Source organism: Strix aluco, chromosome 2 (assembly GCF_031877795.1).
Source record: "Strix aluco isolate bStrAlu1 chromosome 2, bStrAlu1.hap1, whole genome shotgun sequence".
NCBI classification, from domain to species: domain Eukaryota; kingdom Metazoa; phylum Chordata; class Aves; order Strigiformes; family Strigidae; genus Strix; species Strix aluco.
Genome location: NC_133932.1, coordinates 115,463,126 through 115,480,542, shown reverse-complemented (window position 1 = coordinate 115,480,542; position 17,417 = coordinate 115,463,126). Strand labels below are relative to the sequence as shown.

Here is a 17,417-nt window from a genome sequence, read left to right as displayed (position 1 = left end):
AGAGTTCAGGTTAACATAACATTTAATAAGTTTCTTCTATCTTCCCATACCTGTTTACCCAAAGAAGCGTTATTGTCACTGCTGTATTTTGGATAGATATAAGGAGTTAATTCCACATTTTTTAAGAAATGTCAAGAACTAGAATTTAAGTTGTGATGTAGATAATTTCCTAATGCCAGACTCCTGAAGCATTATCTTTACTGACCACTTACTATACAGTATTCCTCCTAATTATCCATATGCTGCCTTTCGTCACATCTGAAACCTTCAAGAATGATTACATTTCCTGTAAGCTACCTTTCAACTAATGCATTTTCATAAAGTTGAGTAGATGCAAAATCAGATTGCTCTTGTGTTCAGATGTTGTCAGCAGGCTGAAAGATGTAAGGAGAATTCCTTTGTTGGAAATGTCTCTTTGTCATCTCCCCCTTTGTCAGCCTTGAAGGACACAACAGTTCCAAGAAGGCATTCGCACTAAACGTCTTCCAGGAGTGCTAGCACCTGGACAGTATTTTGACACCCTTTCAACTGAAATCTACGGAAATAATCATCCCGTGGGGACAAGCCTCAACATTCCTATATATTCAATATTGCTACATGGAGTATCATCTGCCATCCTGAAACCTTGCAGCTGATGAGGAAATATGATTGATAACTTCTTTCACAGCCAAATAATGAATTATCTGCAATGCCTTTTCCTGCATCATGCTGTACATGGGCCTCGAACACACCTAGGATGAATACTTGTTCTGATTTCCCATGAACTTCTAGGCAGACTGATGTCTTGAGTTAATGTTAAGCATCATCCACTGCAAATATTGATATGCTGTCAAAGTCAAACCATTTGACAGCAGTACATTATTTTGATTTTTTCAAATACTGCTACTGCAGCTTCCTTATGACCTTGGAAATAATCAAACAGACAATGGTCTATTCCCTTTTCAACCGTGTAAAAATCAACAACTACCAAAAAACCTTTGTTGTTTTTGTGCTTTGAAGTACCTATTGCTCAGAGGGGTAAAAAGCCCTTTTCAGCTAAATCTTTGCTTTCTCTGTGAGAAAGGATCTAATATATTGCTGGCATACACAAAGCTCTCTTCCTAGAAAGACGAACTGTCTTACCCGTAGTTGGAAAACTACACTATTGCTTTCACAATCATGTGATTATAGATCACACTACCATAGGTTTCCAGCACATCTGCCACAGCGATATTTTCACATTTCTACTTTATAAGAAATGTTACAATTACTTCTTTGCTTTATTCCACTTCCATCCCACCTGATGTGACAGTTCACCATGGAACTTCTCCACAAACTGCAGGAAGTTTCCTGACAACTATTGCCAACTTTGTTGAGCTACTCAATACCATTTCTCCACTTACTCTGGAAGGCTGAAAGTCTTTTTTTTTTTTTTTTAGACATGTGTCTGGACTTGTTGCAGGATTGTTGGCACCGCAGTTGCAGTCATGGTCACAAAACTTGTAGGGACCAGCTAAAAACACATAAATAGTAGTTAGCATCATTCTTAAGTCACAGTCACTCTGCATCACACCTCCACTGGACCAGGTCAAGAGACCTTAGATGTGGTGCCTCAAACAGCCAATATTTAGCTTGCAACAAGTCTATATGAGAAAGCAATCTTTCAGTTTGCAAACTTTCTTATGCAGGGGAATAATTTCTGCAATTCCACAGCTACTGTGTAAGCACATTCAAACTATTTATCTGCATTTTAGTAGACATGGAAATAATTTCTGTGTAATGTTCATAAACATAAGATCTTTGAACTTCAATTGTGCTGCATAAAGAGAAACTACTTTTCTTGGAGATGAAGAAAATACAACTTTGCCTAAAGCAGAATGATGAGACGGGAAAATGAAACAGCCTTTGGTAGACAAAGATATGCGGCCCATTCACTCAGCTGTTCTTCAGAGAGAAATTCACGGCACTATGTGCAGTCTTTCCTGGATTGATACTTAATTCTGGGTAGATCCTGCTGCCTTAATAGTTTTAATCAGAGTCTGAGGGATTTACTACCCTGTGGGTTTTTTATGTGTGTGTGAGAGAGTTGTATGTTGTTTTTTTTCTTGAGGGAATGAACTACCTCAGTTTTCTGTTTTTTCACTCCTTTTCAGCTTACAGATTATTAAAATTTATCAGTGGAAGTGTGGACCTTGTGTTGGAAATTTACATCTTCAGACTTAATTTCACTGCATATGTTTACCTCTTAGAAGGTTTACCTTCCACCTCCCACAGTTGAAAATGATAAGATCAAATCTGAAAGGAAACCCACTGCTCTTTCCAGTTCTACTAGAGGACTCTTCAAAATCCTCCCTCTGCAGTCACCTCAGAAAACATCAACAGCATAGCATGCTGAGAATCACTCAGGCCTTGAGTCATCCTCTATTTATATATTTCCAAAATTGGATTAAAATTCTCAGAGGACTCTGCTGAAATCTCTTAACTGGCATTGCACAGAGCAAAACTCTACGTGATGAGTATTTGTTCTCTGTGTAGCCAGTAGTGATGTTTTCCAAAGTTTTCTCCCTTGCATGCTATTTCCTCATCTGTGTTAGAGGCCTGAGGCAACATCATGTTTTCACAAGCAAAGTCTCAAAAAGGTAGATTTATAGCTTCTTTTTTTAAATTTCAGGTTTTCTATTGCAATTCTGAGACAAAAAAAAAAATAGACACTTTTTCTTCTAAGTGTTTTGGTTGGTATTTGTTAAAATCTGAGATTTTTTTCAGACTGACTTCACTTCTGAAAATAAAGTGATTTCTTGCCATTGCTTTGTGAGGGTTTGACTGATTGATTCAGACCTCCCCTTAATCCTCCTACAGATGAGCAAGACAGACATCCTCCAAACCCACAGACATCTGCCTGTGGACCAGCATGAACTCCTCTTGTTCCACCCAGCAGCTTCCCTCCCTGCAGTGTGCTGAGCACAGCCGTTAGGCACCCCATCCTTCAGCACTCCTGCTGTTTCACTTCATGTGTCCCTTCTCCCATCCATTCCCCATACACTTGATTCCTGCTCCTTATTCCTCCCATCTTTCCTCCCCCATTTCCCCAGTCTGCTCCAAGGACCCCCACCTGCACAGGCTTTCCCAGCTCTCAGGACACAAACAGAGAAGGAATGGGAGTTTTTCTCCCCGGGATGATTCCCTTGTCACAGTCCTGTTCCAGCTTTCTTCCCCTGTCCCTCAGACTCACTCTGTGGGGGGAATTGCAGCAGATGGGGAATGTCTCCTAGAATAAAGCTCAGGTGACAACTCAAATAGTGCAAAGCAAGACAGATGGTGGGATATCTCAGCATAGCAAGTCAGGTACCAGGGAGGTGCTGCGCACGGTTTCAGAGACCCTCAGCAAAGTGCAGTCTCATGTCCTCTTCCCCCAGCTGAGACCTCAGGCAACTTGGGGACACAGCATGACCACAGACAGGGTGACAGGCCACCTCTGCCATAGGATCCTGGACAGCAGAGACACCTCAGCCTGGGCTGCTGACGTCTGAATTTCTGGGCAGGTGGTAGGGAGTGCATAGCAGAGATGGATGTCTAGGTCCCTGAAATTCCCCTGGTCCGGACCAGAGCTAACCAGCATCATGCAGACCCATCCTCTTCCCTGGCAAGGCAGGGACTCAAAACCAAAAATGCTTGGCAAGACGCTGCCCCAGGACATGACCCGGCAGCTGCAGAAGCCACGCGGGCCTTCCTGGGGAGGCAGCAGAGCACATACGTCCCTAAAACCCTGGAAGGGCTGCTCTGTGGAAGGACCCAGGATTAGCTGGTTTTGATGTTTTCATAATCGGATGTCCACCGGTGTGTGAGATGGCTCCACACCAGGCAGCAAGTGGGGTTTGTCTCTGGTGCGTGAGGTAACGGAGAAGGCACCCCGGATCGGGGCTGCTTTCGGCACCACGCTCTCAGGTGAGGGGGACGTGGCCCCGGGCACCCCTCACAGCCCCTCAGCGGATTGCGGGCGGGGCACGATCGCGACCGCTGTCCCACGCCAGGGCGGCCCTGCCGGGGCAGCCAGCTGCTGGGCGCGACAGGCCGGCGCCATCACCGCGCTTCCTGCCAGGACGCGCATGCGCCAGCCCAGGCGCGCCACCACGCCCCGCCCCCTGCGGTGGGCGCGGGGACGGGAGGCGGGAGGGGACATTCCCCTCCGGGGCCCGGTCACGTGCCCTCCCGCATGGCCGGGGAGGGGGCGGCGGGGAGCGCGCCGGAGGGTGGGGGGGCTGTGCGCGCGTCCTCGCGCGGGGGCGGCAGTGGCGGGAGCGCGCTCCCGGCGCGCCCGTTCATCTGCTCCTTCGCCGACTGCGACGCCACCTTCGCCAAGGCCTGGAGGCTGGACGCGCACCTCTGCCGGCACACGGGCGAGGTGAGCCGGGCCGGGCGGCGCTGGGCCGGCGCTGGCGGCCCGAGGGAGCGGCCACCCCCGAGGGCTTCCCGCTTGGGTCCCCCCGTCAGCAGGAGAAGTGTGGGGGGGGTGGGTGTGACTGAGGTGAAGGGGCCCGGCAGGCGGGCGGTGGCCTGCGCGCCTCAGGGCCGGGGCTGCCCCGGGCCCCTGCCCGCGTTGTCCTCCTCGGCGGGATCGGGCAGCCTGTTTCCCCTCGTGGGCAGCCACAACGCCGTGGGGGGCTGCGTGGGTTGTGTGTGAAGTAACCGCATCCTGCTGAACGCAGCCTCCCGGAAACTGCCGAGCCCCCTGAGGTGTGGCTTTCCGTCGCTGAACAACCCTCTCTTTTCCAGAGGCCGTATGTTTGCGATTACGAAGGCTGCGGTAAACGTTTCACGAGAGATTTCCACCGCGCTCGACACCTTCTTACGCACACGGGGGAAAAGCCGTTCGAGTAAGGCCAAGTTTTTTACTTCTTAAAATGGATTACGCTTGTCCTTATGGAACTGAAAGGGATTTAAAACTGGCGTGTGGGTCACACGGAGCATGTCTGCCTAGCTTTGGTGTCCCAAGTACTGCCATAACAAGCGTGCAGACAGGGTGAGACGTGGGGAATCTCCTTAGCCTAAAACCCATCTGGCAGTGATCCATAGTAGATTCTTAAAAGAATGAGCAGATCTCTCTCTAGAACACAGAATTAAAAGGGAAGGGCAGTTATATCCTATTACTAAGCCCTTAATGTCATGGACTAGGAGCTAGGAATTCCTACGTGCTTTATTAAAAACTTACTCAGATATGTTTTCTTTTGGCTTTTGATTGTAACTTAGCCTCTGGCTTTTCATGTCCTTAAAGCAAATTTTTATATTTGGGTTGTGAGTTTCAGTTATTCTTCATGTATTCCTCTTGTCCAATGATTCGTGTATCTGTCTAGGAAACAAATCACTGAGAGTGATAATAAGAAAATGCAGTTCATTTGTAGGTGCACAGCTGATGGATGCAATAAGAAATTTGGAACAAAATCAAACTTAAAGAAGCACATTGAGCGCAAGCATCAATGTCGGCAAAAGCAATATGTGGTGAGTAAATTATCTTTGATACTGTAAAGTGGAGGGTAAACAAACTCCTTTTTGTGTATCTAGTGAAATACTTCGACTTGTTATTATGTGGTACTTGTATGAGTTCAAATACTGTGATTGGGATTTCAGCAAACACGTGTGGACTGTGTTGTCATTATTTGGCCTCTAATGATAACTTAATTTCTTAAATAGTGCAACTTTGAAGGCTGTAACGAGTCTTTCAGGAAACATCAACAACTTAAAGTTCATCAGTGTCACCACACCAATGAACCTCCCTTCAAGTAGGTGGATAATTTTAATAATGAACAATTTCATTTAAACACTGTAGATGAAAACACGTGCCTTTTCTCAACCTTTTAATTGATGTGGCATTTAAAAACAGGAATGAATTTGTAGCGATGGCTGCAAATATATTTCTTGTGCTAGTCCTTTGCTCACAGTAGTCTGTTTTGAGCAACAGTCTTGGTGCTCTGTAACTTCAGCATTCCAGACATTTTCTTAGGGTTTATTACAGGTTCACAGGAAAAATAAACAACCCCTTCCCAGTGTTTAGTTCACACAGTCTGAAATAAAAGCATAAGAGGTTGCATGGTAACAAAAAATGCAGCTACCTCTGTTTTCCTGAAAAAGCAGGGCCTTGGCTAACACTGAGGTGAGTAGTAGCTTGAAAAAGGTGAGAGGCTTGGACACCAATCCGAGAAGCTGTGCATTTGAACTCCATTGCAACTCCAACATGACACATCAGTACAGATCTGATGAAAGCAAAGTTTAGTCTTGTATTTTTTACAGGTGGACTGCACTTAACAGGAGTGTTCCACTTCACTTAAGTGCACTAGTATGGCTGGGTGACAGGCACAAAAATACTGTCAGTGCTCTGACTGCTAGATTGGTACAAGCCACTTAAACCCTCCACTTTCTATCTCTCTCTTATGTTTGAAGAGCCTACTGTGTAGGGATGTTATGAGGCTTGATTCTTTAGCTAAAACTTAACTTGCTATATATGTGGAAATCATACTATAGTTATAACTCTCGAGGGGATCAAGAGTCCTCTATTAGAAACATATTATGGAATTTACTTTTACAAGGTGGGGAGGGATGGACAGAACAGATCTCTAGGCAAGGGGAAACTTGGGATTATTTTGTCCACTTTAATTGTTCTTGATTTAACAAAAAATATGCGGATGCAGTGAAATAAATTAAACCAATATATTTTATACCTAGATGTAGTAATGAAGGATGTGGAAAGTACTTTTCTACTCCAAGTCGACTAAAACGGCACGAGAAGATACATGAAGGTAATACAGTTTTTTCTTCTTGCTTCAATTATGTTTTAGCAAAGGAAAAACTTCTTCCAGTACAGAGAGTATGCAGGGGTGTATGACAGACATGAAAGTATTCTGGGCCTAGTGATCCAGACAGACAAAAAGAACACTCCTTGTGAACAGTCAAATGGGATAGTTGCAAAGATTGCAGCATTCCATTACAGTGTACTTGTGGCCGGCCGAAGAGAGCTCAAGATTCCTTCAGTCATTTCTTCTCCTAATGTGCTTCCTTGTCAATAATCCATCTTGTGGAGATGGGCTAAGGGTTAAGGCACTATCCTAAACCTCCAGAGGTTAGGATCAGTTGCCAGTTCTGCCACAAATTTCTTATGGAGCCTTGGCAAAACTAGGTAGGCTTGCATATTAATGTACCCATGTGAAAGGTATTTAAGTCGAATTGTTAGGAGGTGGTCATGTATGTTTGAGCTAATCCTGCTACACTCCATTCTTTCAGTATTATTGACAGCTAACCTGCTTTCCAGTGCTAGATTAAAAAAAAAAAAAAATCTGTTATTCATACTGTGTTTCTTTCTTAAGACAGGGACTTAAAGTTGTTTGACCTTCCCAGTCCTGGGATGTAAATAGCGTTGACTTTCTGTGGTTGGCTTAAAAACCATCCTGTCTGCTTGACAGAATGGTAGTGTCTTTCGACTCTGGAATATTACTGTATAGTCAAGATCTTATTTTTTTAATATGTAATACAAATACTTATATAGAAATACTATAAAGTATTGCAGTTCTTTTCACCTATTTGAGTGAAAGTGTATGGCTGGTGAGGAAGTAGCTTTACTGAAGCAATGAGAAAGAGAGTTCCATAAAATCCATAGGTTGGAACAGACCTCTGTAGGTTGTGTGGTCCAACTCCCTGCTCAAGGCAGGGTCAGTTAGACCAGGTTGCTGAGGACTGTGTCTGGTCAAGTTTTGAATGTTTCCAGGGGTCAGGATTCCACAGCCTCTCTGGACAACTTGTATCAGTGATACAAGGTTTCTTTCTTCAATCTGCCAGGATTTTCTCATGTTCTAATTTGTGTTCGTGGCCTCTTGTCCCATCACCATGCAGTATGGGAAGAGAGGAGGAATACTGGCCTTTTAATTTTCGAACACTAGAAGTGGAGCTCCCCCTTGTAAAACTTGACTGTTTGCCACAACCTTTGTGATTGTAAACATCTGTCCTGTCCAACAGGCTATGCATGCAAGAAAGAAAACTGCTCGTATACTGGAAAAACTTGGACAGAGCTTCAGAAACATAAGAAAGAAAGTCATCCAGGTAAACTCCAAAGGCTTTAATAAACAGAACTTAACTTTTGATACAAATAGGAAACAAACTGCTAATTTAAAGAGGAGTCCTTGCTGAACACATTTCAAGTTGTCATTATGTCTAGACAAACTTGTTTACTAACACTTATCTTTAAAATGGTTGTCATTCTAGCTAACCTTAACTGGTGAAAATGCTACTCAGTGTACTGACTTTGGTTTGTGATGCAGTTAATGAGAGATATTATATAATGTACAGTTTCAGATCTGGATAATTCATACTGCATTATTCTCTTCCACTCTCCAAGTTCCTTGCATGTCATGTGGATTTTAGCATTGTTGTAGAGGACTGCTAGGATTTGATTCTGAGCTTCTGTAAGAAGCTGTTAATTTATACTCTGCCTGTGCCTGTCTCTATCCCCCTCAGAGCCAATAGTTTGCAGTGAGTGTTACAAAACTTTTAAACGGAAAGATTACCTCAAGCAGCATCAAAAAACACATGCTGTGGAGAGGGAAGTCTGCCGATGCCCAAGAGAAGGATGTGGGAGAACTTACACAACTGTATTTAACCTTCAAAGCCATATCCTCTCTTTTCATGAGGAGAAGAAACTATTCTCTTGTGATTATCCAGGCTGTGGAAAAGTGTTTGCAATGAAGGTATGTACTTTTACACTGTCCTCATCTGAATCACATAAACTGAAACGATAAACCGAACTCCCTGACTCTTTTTAAAAAATTTTTTCCCCGCTGCTCTTTGTAACTGTAGCAGAGCCTAGCAAGGCACACAGTTGTACATGATCCTGAAAAGAGGAAGCTGAACTTGAAGGTAAGTTACACTCTTGAAAAAGTCCTCTAAATCATATTGTGTCACTTCAGAGGGTAAACTTTACGTGTTTTAGAATGTGACTTCAAGCAAGAAAACAGGCCAGCTATCTACTTAATTTGGGAGATTCTTCATTTTTGAAGCTCCTTTAAATAATGAAGTGCTGGCCTATTCATTGATTTCTTCTTTCCCCACCACATTAGTAGTCTTTGCTCCGTAGATATGTTAAGTTGCTAATTCTGGATTTATTTCTGCCAGGCAAAGCGTTCTCGTCCTAAGAGGAGCTTAGCCTCTCGTCTGAGTGGCTACATTCCTCCTAAAACACAGCCAGGAAAGGATGTGGTTGTGACAGAAAGCAAGGCAATGGATAAGCCCATGGAAAATGGAATACCAAATTCTGACTCTCTAGTGGATGTTAACGGAGACAACATTCTTCATGGAATGACCAATACAAAGCTCAACAATAGCTTTATTTTTTTTAAATAATAATTTAATATTGTTTACACCTCTTCATAAAGTCATGGATGCAACTCATTTGACTTCAGGTCTTCATTTTCATCTTTTACTGTACCGGTTTTCTGTTTTTCCATCTTCTGGTATGCTTTCAACTCTTTGTCAGACATGTGTCTCAAAATACAGGTACTCACTCCTTCTCTAGTAACTTTTGGCTTGGAAACATAAGTGGCTTTCTCGGACACAATCTCCAAAATCTGATCAAAAAGCGTGAACTAAAATGGAGGAGAAAAATAGGACTAGATGTACAAACACAGAGAGAAAAATATTTCAGGCTGTTCTGTAATGACACAATCTCCTGCTTGCTGTTTAGCTATTAGCTGAAACCAGCTAGTTTCTAGTCCTGGTTTGTGCAGTTCAGCTTGTCCTTTCCTAACCATTTGTTCTTTACTTATGAGCAGGTTTAGGAAAGTTACCAGAGGGATTAAGCCAATTCCTGATTTACCCTGTTTTGCTGTTTAAAGGTGTCCGTGAAAGTCGACTGTACGTGACTCCTCCCCACCCTCCTCTTCCACTAGATTCAGGCATATTATGGGGCTTTCCTCTTAAGCGGCAGTATTGTTCTAGGGTTAGTAGAACGTGGTAGTATTGAGCTGAGTGATACAGTGCATATAACAAGCTGAACTCTTAAGCTTATAATTAAGGTTTTAAATTTAAGGATAACCCAAATTGACTGTATCGTGAAATGTTCTGTTCCCTCCCATATCCAGTTCTTCCTCTTGCTGCCCTTTCCCTGGGAATTCAATTTCTCAGAAAAACTTTTCTTCCTTTTGGATGAAGTGATACCACATTTTTTTCTCCAGAAATTTAGTAGAGAGAATCATCAAGGAAACCTAATTCACTACACCAATTAAAAGGAAAAAAAAAAAAAATCTTACATGGAATCTTTATAAAAAAGCCATTTCTGCAACTGACAATGAAGACAAGTCCCAAGGCCCTGCAATTACACTAGTGAGGAAGTTGCCACCAGCTCCCTAACATCTTTATAGATGTTTACTTTGCCAGTCTTGGAACAGCATTCCAGTAGTTTTTCACACAGCAGTGGACATAGCCACAGTTGCACAAATGCATCTTCAGGAGAACAGTTACATTATTGAAATAATCTATCTTAAATACAGCAGATTTTTTTTAAACCTTACTGTTAAACTTTTCAGTGAGTGAGCTGGCTTAAGGCATCATAGAAAGGAAAATTTCACCAGCCCAGTTAATAAGGTAGTGCTGCAAAGGAATAGGAACTGCTTAGACTCTGCTGTGAAAGCCAGTATTATAACTGCATTCTTAAGAAAGCACGGTATTGAATTGTCTCTATGGGACTACTTCTCTAGAACTGCAGTGTTTGAACAGATGCAGCTTAAGGTGAGGCAACTATTACTTTCATGGGACCTAGACCTTTACTTATTTTAGCCTCTCATCTGAGCGTTATTTAAAAAACATGGCAGAACTGAATAGGGGAAGTTAACACGAGTACAGCTATTTAATGAAATCAGTCCAATTTTCAGGAGTCCACTTACCATGTCCGTATTGCTATCTTTTGCTTGCCGGATGGTAACTTTAACATGGTATTTCTTTTCAATCCACTGTGTTATTTGTTTAGTCTTGGTCTCTAAGTCATTCTTGGCAATAGCTGAAGAAAAGGATAACTCCTTCTGAACCATTCCTGTTTAAAACAGAAGTAGAACTGTGTTGGTTTAACATCTGATGAACCTGTATTAGTTGCTCTCTTTCAACAGCTTATGGTGCTTTGTCTGCTTAACTCCCTTCCCCCATGCTGCTTTCTCATACACAGAGCATCCCAATCTCATTGTCTCAGCAAGCACCACTCTCAGAAAGTCGCTACTTGGTATCTCGGACTCACTGCCATAATGGGAGACTGAGTGCATGTTTGAGGCATACAGGGAAGTCTCTTCAGGATCAGAAGGCTTAAAGTATTTTTATTTTAATTACAGTTTTGTTCATTCCACCCACAATGTAGGTCTAACAAAGATACACAGGTAAGCACTGGATCTGGAACTAAAGACTTAGTGTGCGAATTCCTGCATTCCGCACATAGTACAGCTGAATGTAAAAGCTTTGAAGTTAGCTCTTCATCTCAACCATTTTCTTGAATGGTGAAATGCAATATTCAGCTAGAAGTATGACGCCTTGTAATACATTTGAACAATCTGTGGTCTCTTCCTCCTTAAAGAGTCTCTAAAGTAGTTACCACTTGAATAATCTTTATGTAGTTTCTTGAACAGAAAAACTACCACAATAGTACTCTCCTCTAAAATCAGAACTCTACCCAAAACACAGATACCCTCATTAGCCTGAGGATAAGAAAAAAGGATACAAGGTCAGCTCTTTGCTAAACTCTGTTTGTTAAACTGTTGGAGCAGGCCGACTTAACAAAAAAATGCTGAAAAGTGTTCAATACTGAAAAAACTGTTCCCTTACTCTGTGTAAGAAAGGCTCCAGACTTTGTCTTCCTAGCAGCAAGCTAAGAAGAGAATGTTTCATGACTACTGGTGAAAAAATTATGTAATTATATTGGTGTATCTGGTGCTCAGTTTGTAAAAGCTGCCTGTCACTTTAGCCTTAGTAAAAAACAGAAATTCAGTGAGTCTCATGGAACCAGTCTAGTTACATTCACTTAAACAAAAACAGATTTTAAAAGAAATCCATCAGATGCCAAAATAGTAAATCCCGAGAAAGCAAAAGAAGGCTTCTCTGTGGAAGACTAGACTAATCCAAAATTTTATTTTCACCACTGCAAATCCTTAATAGCGTGGACTGCACTGGCATTGTTTTGGATTTACACAAATGCAAGTAAGAGGATTTCATCTCCTGAAACCACTTCTAATGCAGCATTTTTCAAAGTGCTCAGTGTTGTAGTGTCAACAGCGTACATACCTGGTTTTGGATTTGCTTTTTTCTTCTCTGCCCGTTTAAGCTGTTCTTCATGAATCTGCTGCCCGGTCATTAGTCTGTATACAGGAGGTTCTGCATTTTCACGAAGGAGAACTAGTTTCAGGTTATGTTGATCCATAAGTTTGAGTGCCTCTGCTCGGTGCATGTTTCCTAAGCTCTCTCCATCCTCGTTGATTACATGCAAAATCCGATAGGGAATTCTTCGCCCAACACTTCCAAATGCTGCTTTCCTTTTTGGTTCCTTGTGAGATGTTTCAGCTGTACAAAATGGCTGAGTAAGTCCCAACACAGTTGACTTTCCAGGATCAGGTACCACCCTCCAGAATGGAGAAAAGGCCCTCTTCCATGCTGTTTGTGTCAGAAGAGTACTGAAGAATCTTTTTGCGTATCTATTCTTATTTCTGGTTGCTTGACATACAAGTTTCATCACACAAAAGACAGTCATCCTGAGGATGCAGGGAAGAAGAAAAAACAAGTTACCCCCATCAGTCAGATTCTTCTAGTTATATTAGAAAGACTTGACTCCACTTCAGTAAATCCTAGTCCTTAAAACTACTCTTTCAAAAAGATGCATGGTGTTACTATACAGAATGAGCAATCAACAGTAATTTTACAGTATCAGACAGCTTTAACCCAGAGAGAAAATCTGACAAAGGAACAAAATTTATGAAGGCTTGATGTTCTCTTCTGTATTTTAAAATCTGAGCCTGAACTCCGTTAAAGAACCCAATAATTCTAATTCATTTCTCTTCACAAGAGTATCTACTTTTACACAGCTTTTTTGTGTATATAGAGATGAGCCATTTGTTAAGAGGAAGAATTTGCTGTCATAAAATGGCATGTCACACTTAATATTTTCAGTCCAGTTTTTTTCATAAAGTATCGAACACAAGGAGTTTCTTCCTGGTTCTGATACTTTTCTTTGGAAAGTGTTTCATTTAATCCACATTAATTCAGAACCACCCTAATCCCATAGTGAAGAAAGTTGTGATTTGTGCAATGTCTGTCAGCAGCCATCCCAACATCTACAGTGTGACTCTTCCATGTTTTGTAAGGTTTTGGAATTTCAAAGCCTTGGCCATACAGGGTAAGACTGCCATGCAAAATCTTCACCTTGGCATTAAAACATAATGAAGTAACTGTTACCATACCATTCTGTATGTTTTCTCAGTCTTCCAAATGTCATTTTGTGGAAGTAATCCAGCTAGTTACTCGATCTTATATTGATTAAGCACTAATATTATTTCAGTAACCTTAAAAAAAAGTGTCTTCACTGTCTTTTAAGCTCAAGTTCTACTGATTCAGCCATGCTTCAAAGTAAAAACAGTGCCTCAATTTTAAACCTATTTTATCAGACATTTAAAGTATTGGTTGACATTCCCAGTTTTTCACAAGCATTAAATTTAGGGTGTCACATTTCTGTTTATTGTGAGCTGATTTTTTCCAGTTATCAAAACTATTTAGATTTCTTACATACAGAAAGCATGCATCTAAGTACCATTTCACTAGAACCATCTAATAAAAACACTGATAATGATATTTTTCTTCTTGAATGATGAAAAAGGCTTGCAGGGGAAAAAGAGAGTAACAGAAACACAGATAAGACTTGCCTGCAATATACGGACTGGAAAATAAGCAACTGAGTCGTATGCCCAAGATCGCTACTTGCAAATTAAATAGTTACAGGCATCTATCCTGGCACAGTACTTGTGAAGCTATAAACTTTCAAAACAGGCCTCAAAATACACCAGTGCTTGAAATCTGAAGATTAGTGAAACTGATCTGTGAGACATTTCTTCCCTTATATTTTTTTCCCTTTTCTTCCCTGGTTCATGGAATCCCCCTGGCAATTTTGGTGCACCTGACCATTATTTGCATTTTGTTCAAAACTTCAGAAATCAGCCATTTTTTAACAGCTGCAAAAGCTTCAGAAAAAAAAGAGCAAACTGTGGAGTATTATCTGCAGTTTTGGTATTCCATGTTTAAAAGTACAGGGAAAGCCAAGGATGATACAGGAAACCAAAAATGAGTCATGCCAGAAGAGGTGGCAACAGCGTGACTTCTTTTGCCTAGGAAGGAATGCGACTCCACTTTATAAATATATACATGCATACATATATTTATGTATGACATTGTGTAAGCATATCCATGTGCATACATATACATGGAGAAGGTGCAAACAATCAGCAAGGATAAAGAACTATTTATAATTCTAAGTAGTGTTGGCCTAGGAACAAGTAAAATGACCTGCCTGTGAATAAACTAAATCTGAAAATGGGGACAGTTTGGAGTCTGGGTCAGACTTCAAATTTTCACAGTACGGACAGAGCCAATATAAACTGCTTGAAGATGGTACCGATCAGTTCATAAACAGGGCAGTCTGACTCGGCTGTGTGCTACAGCAGGACCCTGAACTCAGCTAGCTGCAGGGCACAGAAGAGAAATACAAGGATATTCACAGCAGAGTCTAAAAGCAGCACTGGTAGAGCTACTGTCCCTTCCTGCCCCCGGCTCTGCCTCTGCTGAGTCCTGACCAGAATCACGGGCCCTGGGAAACGCAGCTTTTTCTTGGCCGTGGTGACGGCCCTACAACTAAACACCCACTGACAACACACAAGTATCTTTGTGCATCACCAGTATAGCCACACAAAAACTGAGAAGTCCTTATTTTTAAAGAGGTTTCATAAACCAGCTGCAGATTGTGCACTGCAGACGTACAGACCATAATCTGTGTGTCACTTTGGTGCGTTATAAAATACTATCATTAAATTTATCTTGCATTCAGAAGAGCCTGGCTTGCCTTTGTCAGTTACTGACTTCTAAAACTAAGTAATAGTAGCACAGCAATGGTATAATAGTTTATTTTAAAGAAATGTTAGCCTTGCTCTGATAAATCCATGGCTTTGCCTTATTCTTCTTCATTCTCTGTTGCTATTTAAATCTAATAAATCCTGCCTTAACTGAGAAAGAAAATGATCATTCTTTATGGAAGGATTTTTCTTCACACAGTACAGCATGGAAGCGTATTTTGCTCTGTGCATTTCCATCACTTACCCAGGCTGCACATGAGCAAGGACAGCTGACTGTGCTGGGAGTCTGAAGGAGCGGGCAGGCGTGGCTGTCCCTGTGATGCCTGCAAGCAGTTGGTGCTGATTGCTGTACGGGGCCTCAGACAGGAATGCACCCAAGGACATAATTTTTGCAGCTGTGATGGGCACATCCTGGACAGGGCAGATGAACCAGCAGACACCTGCGTAAGCCCCTCAGAGACCCTTCCCCAGATTTTAGTTCGCTTGCACAATGTATCAACGTATGCATTAGATTCTCTGGAAATAGGTATGTACTTCTCGGAAATTACATGAATATCCATGTCTTTTATTGTATATAATAAGCGTGCCCTTGTCTTTCAGCATGCACGTCAGGTGGAACGATCCCCCGTGCATCCAGCGCTGCAATAAAGAACGCCTGCCTGCTAAAACCTCAAACTAAGTCTTAGAGCGTTCTTTTGAGACCGAATTTACAGTAACACCAGCACTCGCAGGACGGGTTTTGCCACGCGTGAGAGGGCCTCGGTGCCGACAGTTGTGACGGGGGGTGTTCTGCACCTTGCCGGAGTTGCTGCTGTGTGTCTCCTGTAAACACACGCTGTCGAGGAGCTACTTTAACTTTGTGCGTGGCTGCGGAACCCTGCGTGGCTGGGCCCTGCTGCCTCCGTTTTCCCGGGTGCGCGTGGCGGGGAGGCCACCGTGTGTGCGACCCTGCGACCTGGGCCGGGCGGTGTGTCGGTGCAAGCGGGCCCGGCGGCGGCCCCACTGCCTGGAGCCCGCCAGGACTCCCGCCGCCGCCCCGGCCCGCACCGCGCGGCTCTTACCTGCCGGCCGGGTCGGGTCGAGCCGAGCCGAGCCGAGCCGAGCCGAGCCGAGCCGAGCCGAGCCGCTGGCCCAGGCCCGCCGCCGCAGCAGCCGAGAGACCCAGCCTGGGCCGCCGGTGCGGTGGAGACTTGCCCGCCTCTTCCCTTCCTCTTCCTCTTCCTCCCCCCGCCCCGCGCGGCGGCGCGCGCGCACAAGCGTGCGCGTGCCCGTGCCTGTCTGTGCGCGCGCGCGCGCGCTCACCTGGTCGCCCATGTAATTGCGACGCGGGTGCGCTGCGTGTGCGTGCGTACGCGCTCGGCCGGCCCTGTGCGCGGCCGCCCGCACGCCCGTTCCGCGCACACCCGCGTGTTGCGCACGGCTTGGGCAGGCACAGGCGTGTTTCAGTATGGGGCACTTCGCGTGTACAGAGAGCTTTGGTCTCCCTGGATGCACGCGCTTGTCTCCGGGTCTGTGGTCACGTATTTCCACGACTCTGTATGTGCGTGGTTGTGTCTTGCTTGGTTCTGCGCGTGCAGTTGCGTGCTTGTGTTGTTTTCCTGGGTGTGCCACCACGGAGTTGGGTCTTTTTCTTGATTCTCTGTGTGTCGTGGCTGCACTGGGGGAGTCAGTTGCGTGTGGGCGCAAGGGCCGCTGCCAGGCGGTGGTTTGTGCGTGCGGGCGGGGAGGCTGTGCGGGTTGTGGCTCGAGGCTGTGCGCCGGACTCATCCTAGCACCTGGCCGTGTACCACCATTCGGCGCTCCCTCTGTCCCCACCCGTAGGACTGTGCGCCTGCCCGATGGGGGACCGGCGGTGCAGCGGCGGGGGCTTGTGCCCGTGCCGGGATCGGTAGGAGCCAGCGGCGGGTGTGCGTGGGGCTGTGCAGCTCGCCGTGCGGGCGCAGGGTGCGGGCGGTGCGTGGCAGAGATGTGTCTGCAGGGGTCAGTAGCGTGTGCGTTTGTGGCATCGCGGGAGTCGGTCTGAGAGCTTGTTGGATATTTGGGTTTGTTACCTTCTTTGGTAGGCTGCTCTGCCTCCCGTCTGCACGCTCCTTCTTCCAATCTAGAGACAGAAAACAAAGGAAAGCCGAAATTCACATACAAACCCTTGCTCCCCAGCTGTAAGTAATACACTAAAGCACTAAACAGCGTGAGAATGCTGTTCCCCTGTTCTGGTGGGGCAGCGTGCCTGCAGAGAACGTTTTTTCAGGAGCTGAGGTGTTTGTGTCTGTTGTGGGATGCTGTTTGGCCAGCCAGGCTGGAGCCGAGAACAGC

At 44.2% G+C, this 17,417-nt stretch overlaps 2 protein-coding genes across 5 annotated transcripts; one reads left to right on the top strand and one right to left on the bottom strand.

The window, feature by feature from the left end:
• The first annotated feature begins 4,177 nt into the window (after nt 1-4,177).
• Nucleotides 4,178-9,408, top strand: GTF3A (general transcription factor IIIA). Of its 2 annotated transcripts, XM_074815936.1 has the most exons (9): nt 4,178-4,381; nt 4,753-4,853; nt 5,379-5,475; nt 5,668-5,756; nt 6,697-6,770; nt 7,981-8,064; nt 8,479-8,708; nt 8,818-8,877; nt 9,133-9,408. In XM_074815936.1, exons 1-9 carry the CDS (start codon nt 4,193-4,195, stop codon nt 9,358-9,360), a joined length of 1,152 nt encoding a protein of 383 aa, XP_074672037.1. In that variant the 5' UTR covers nt 4,178-4,192; the 3' UTR covers nt 9,361-9,408. The 2 variants fall into 2 exon arrangements, with proteins under 2 accessions (XP_074672037.1, XP_074672038.1); XM_074815937.1 differs by lacking the exon at nt 8,818-8,877.
• On the bottom strand, nt 9,326-16,320 carry MTIF3 (mitochondrial translational initiation factor 3). 3 transcript variants are annotated; one of them, XM_074815939.1, is made up of 5 exons: nt 16,231-16,297; nt 16,166-16,200; nt 12,277-12,740; nt 10,899-11,044; nt 9,326-9,602 (listed from the first exon to the last, which is right to left on the bottom strand). In XM_074815939.1, the coding sequence occupies exons 3-5, from the start codon at nt 12,737-12,739 to the stop codon at nt 9,393-9,395; spliced, it is 819 nt and encodes a 272-aa protein (XP_074672040.1). In that variant the 5' UTR covers nt 12,740; nt 16,166-16,200; nt 16,231-16,297; the 3' UTR covers nt 9,326-9,392. The 3 variants fall into 3 exon arrangements, with proteins under 3 accessions (XP_074672040.1, XP_074672039.1, XP_074672042.1); XM_074815938.1 differs by having other exon boundaries at nt 16,166-16,320; XM_074815941.1 differs by lacking the exons at nt 16,166-16,200; nt 16,231-16,297 and adding an exon at nt 15,349-15,462.
• Between the last annotated feature and the right edge of the window lie 1,097 nt (nt 16,321-17,417).

Coding starts and splice junctions, on each gene's coding strand:
- GTF3A (XM_074815936.1), top strand. CDS start 4,193: ATGGCCGGGGAGGGGGCGGCGGGGAGCGCGCCGGAGGGTGGGGGGGCT. Junction 4,382..4,752: donor TCTGCCGGCACACGGGCGAG/GTGAGCCGGGCC, acceptor TCTCTTTTCCAG/AGGCCGTATGTTTGCGATTA. Junction 6,771..7,980: donor GCACGAGAAGATACATGAAG/GTAATACAGTTT, acceptor CCTGTCCAACAG/GCTATGCATGCAAGAAAGAA.
- MTIF3 (XM_074815938.1), bottom strand. CDS start 12,739: ATGACTGTCTTTTGTGTGATGAAACTTGTATGTCAAGCAACCAGAAAT. Junction 11,045..12,276: donor AAAAGCAAATCCAAAACCAG/GTATGTACGCTG, acceptor TGTTTTAAACAG/GAATGGTTCAGAAGGAGTTA. Junction 9,603..10,898: donor AAGATAGCAATACGGACATG/GTAAGTGGACTC, acceptor CCTCCATTTTAG/TTCACGCTTTTTGATCAGAT.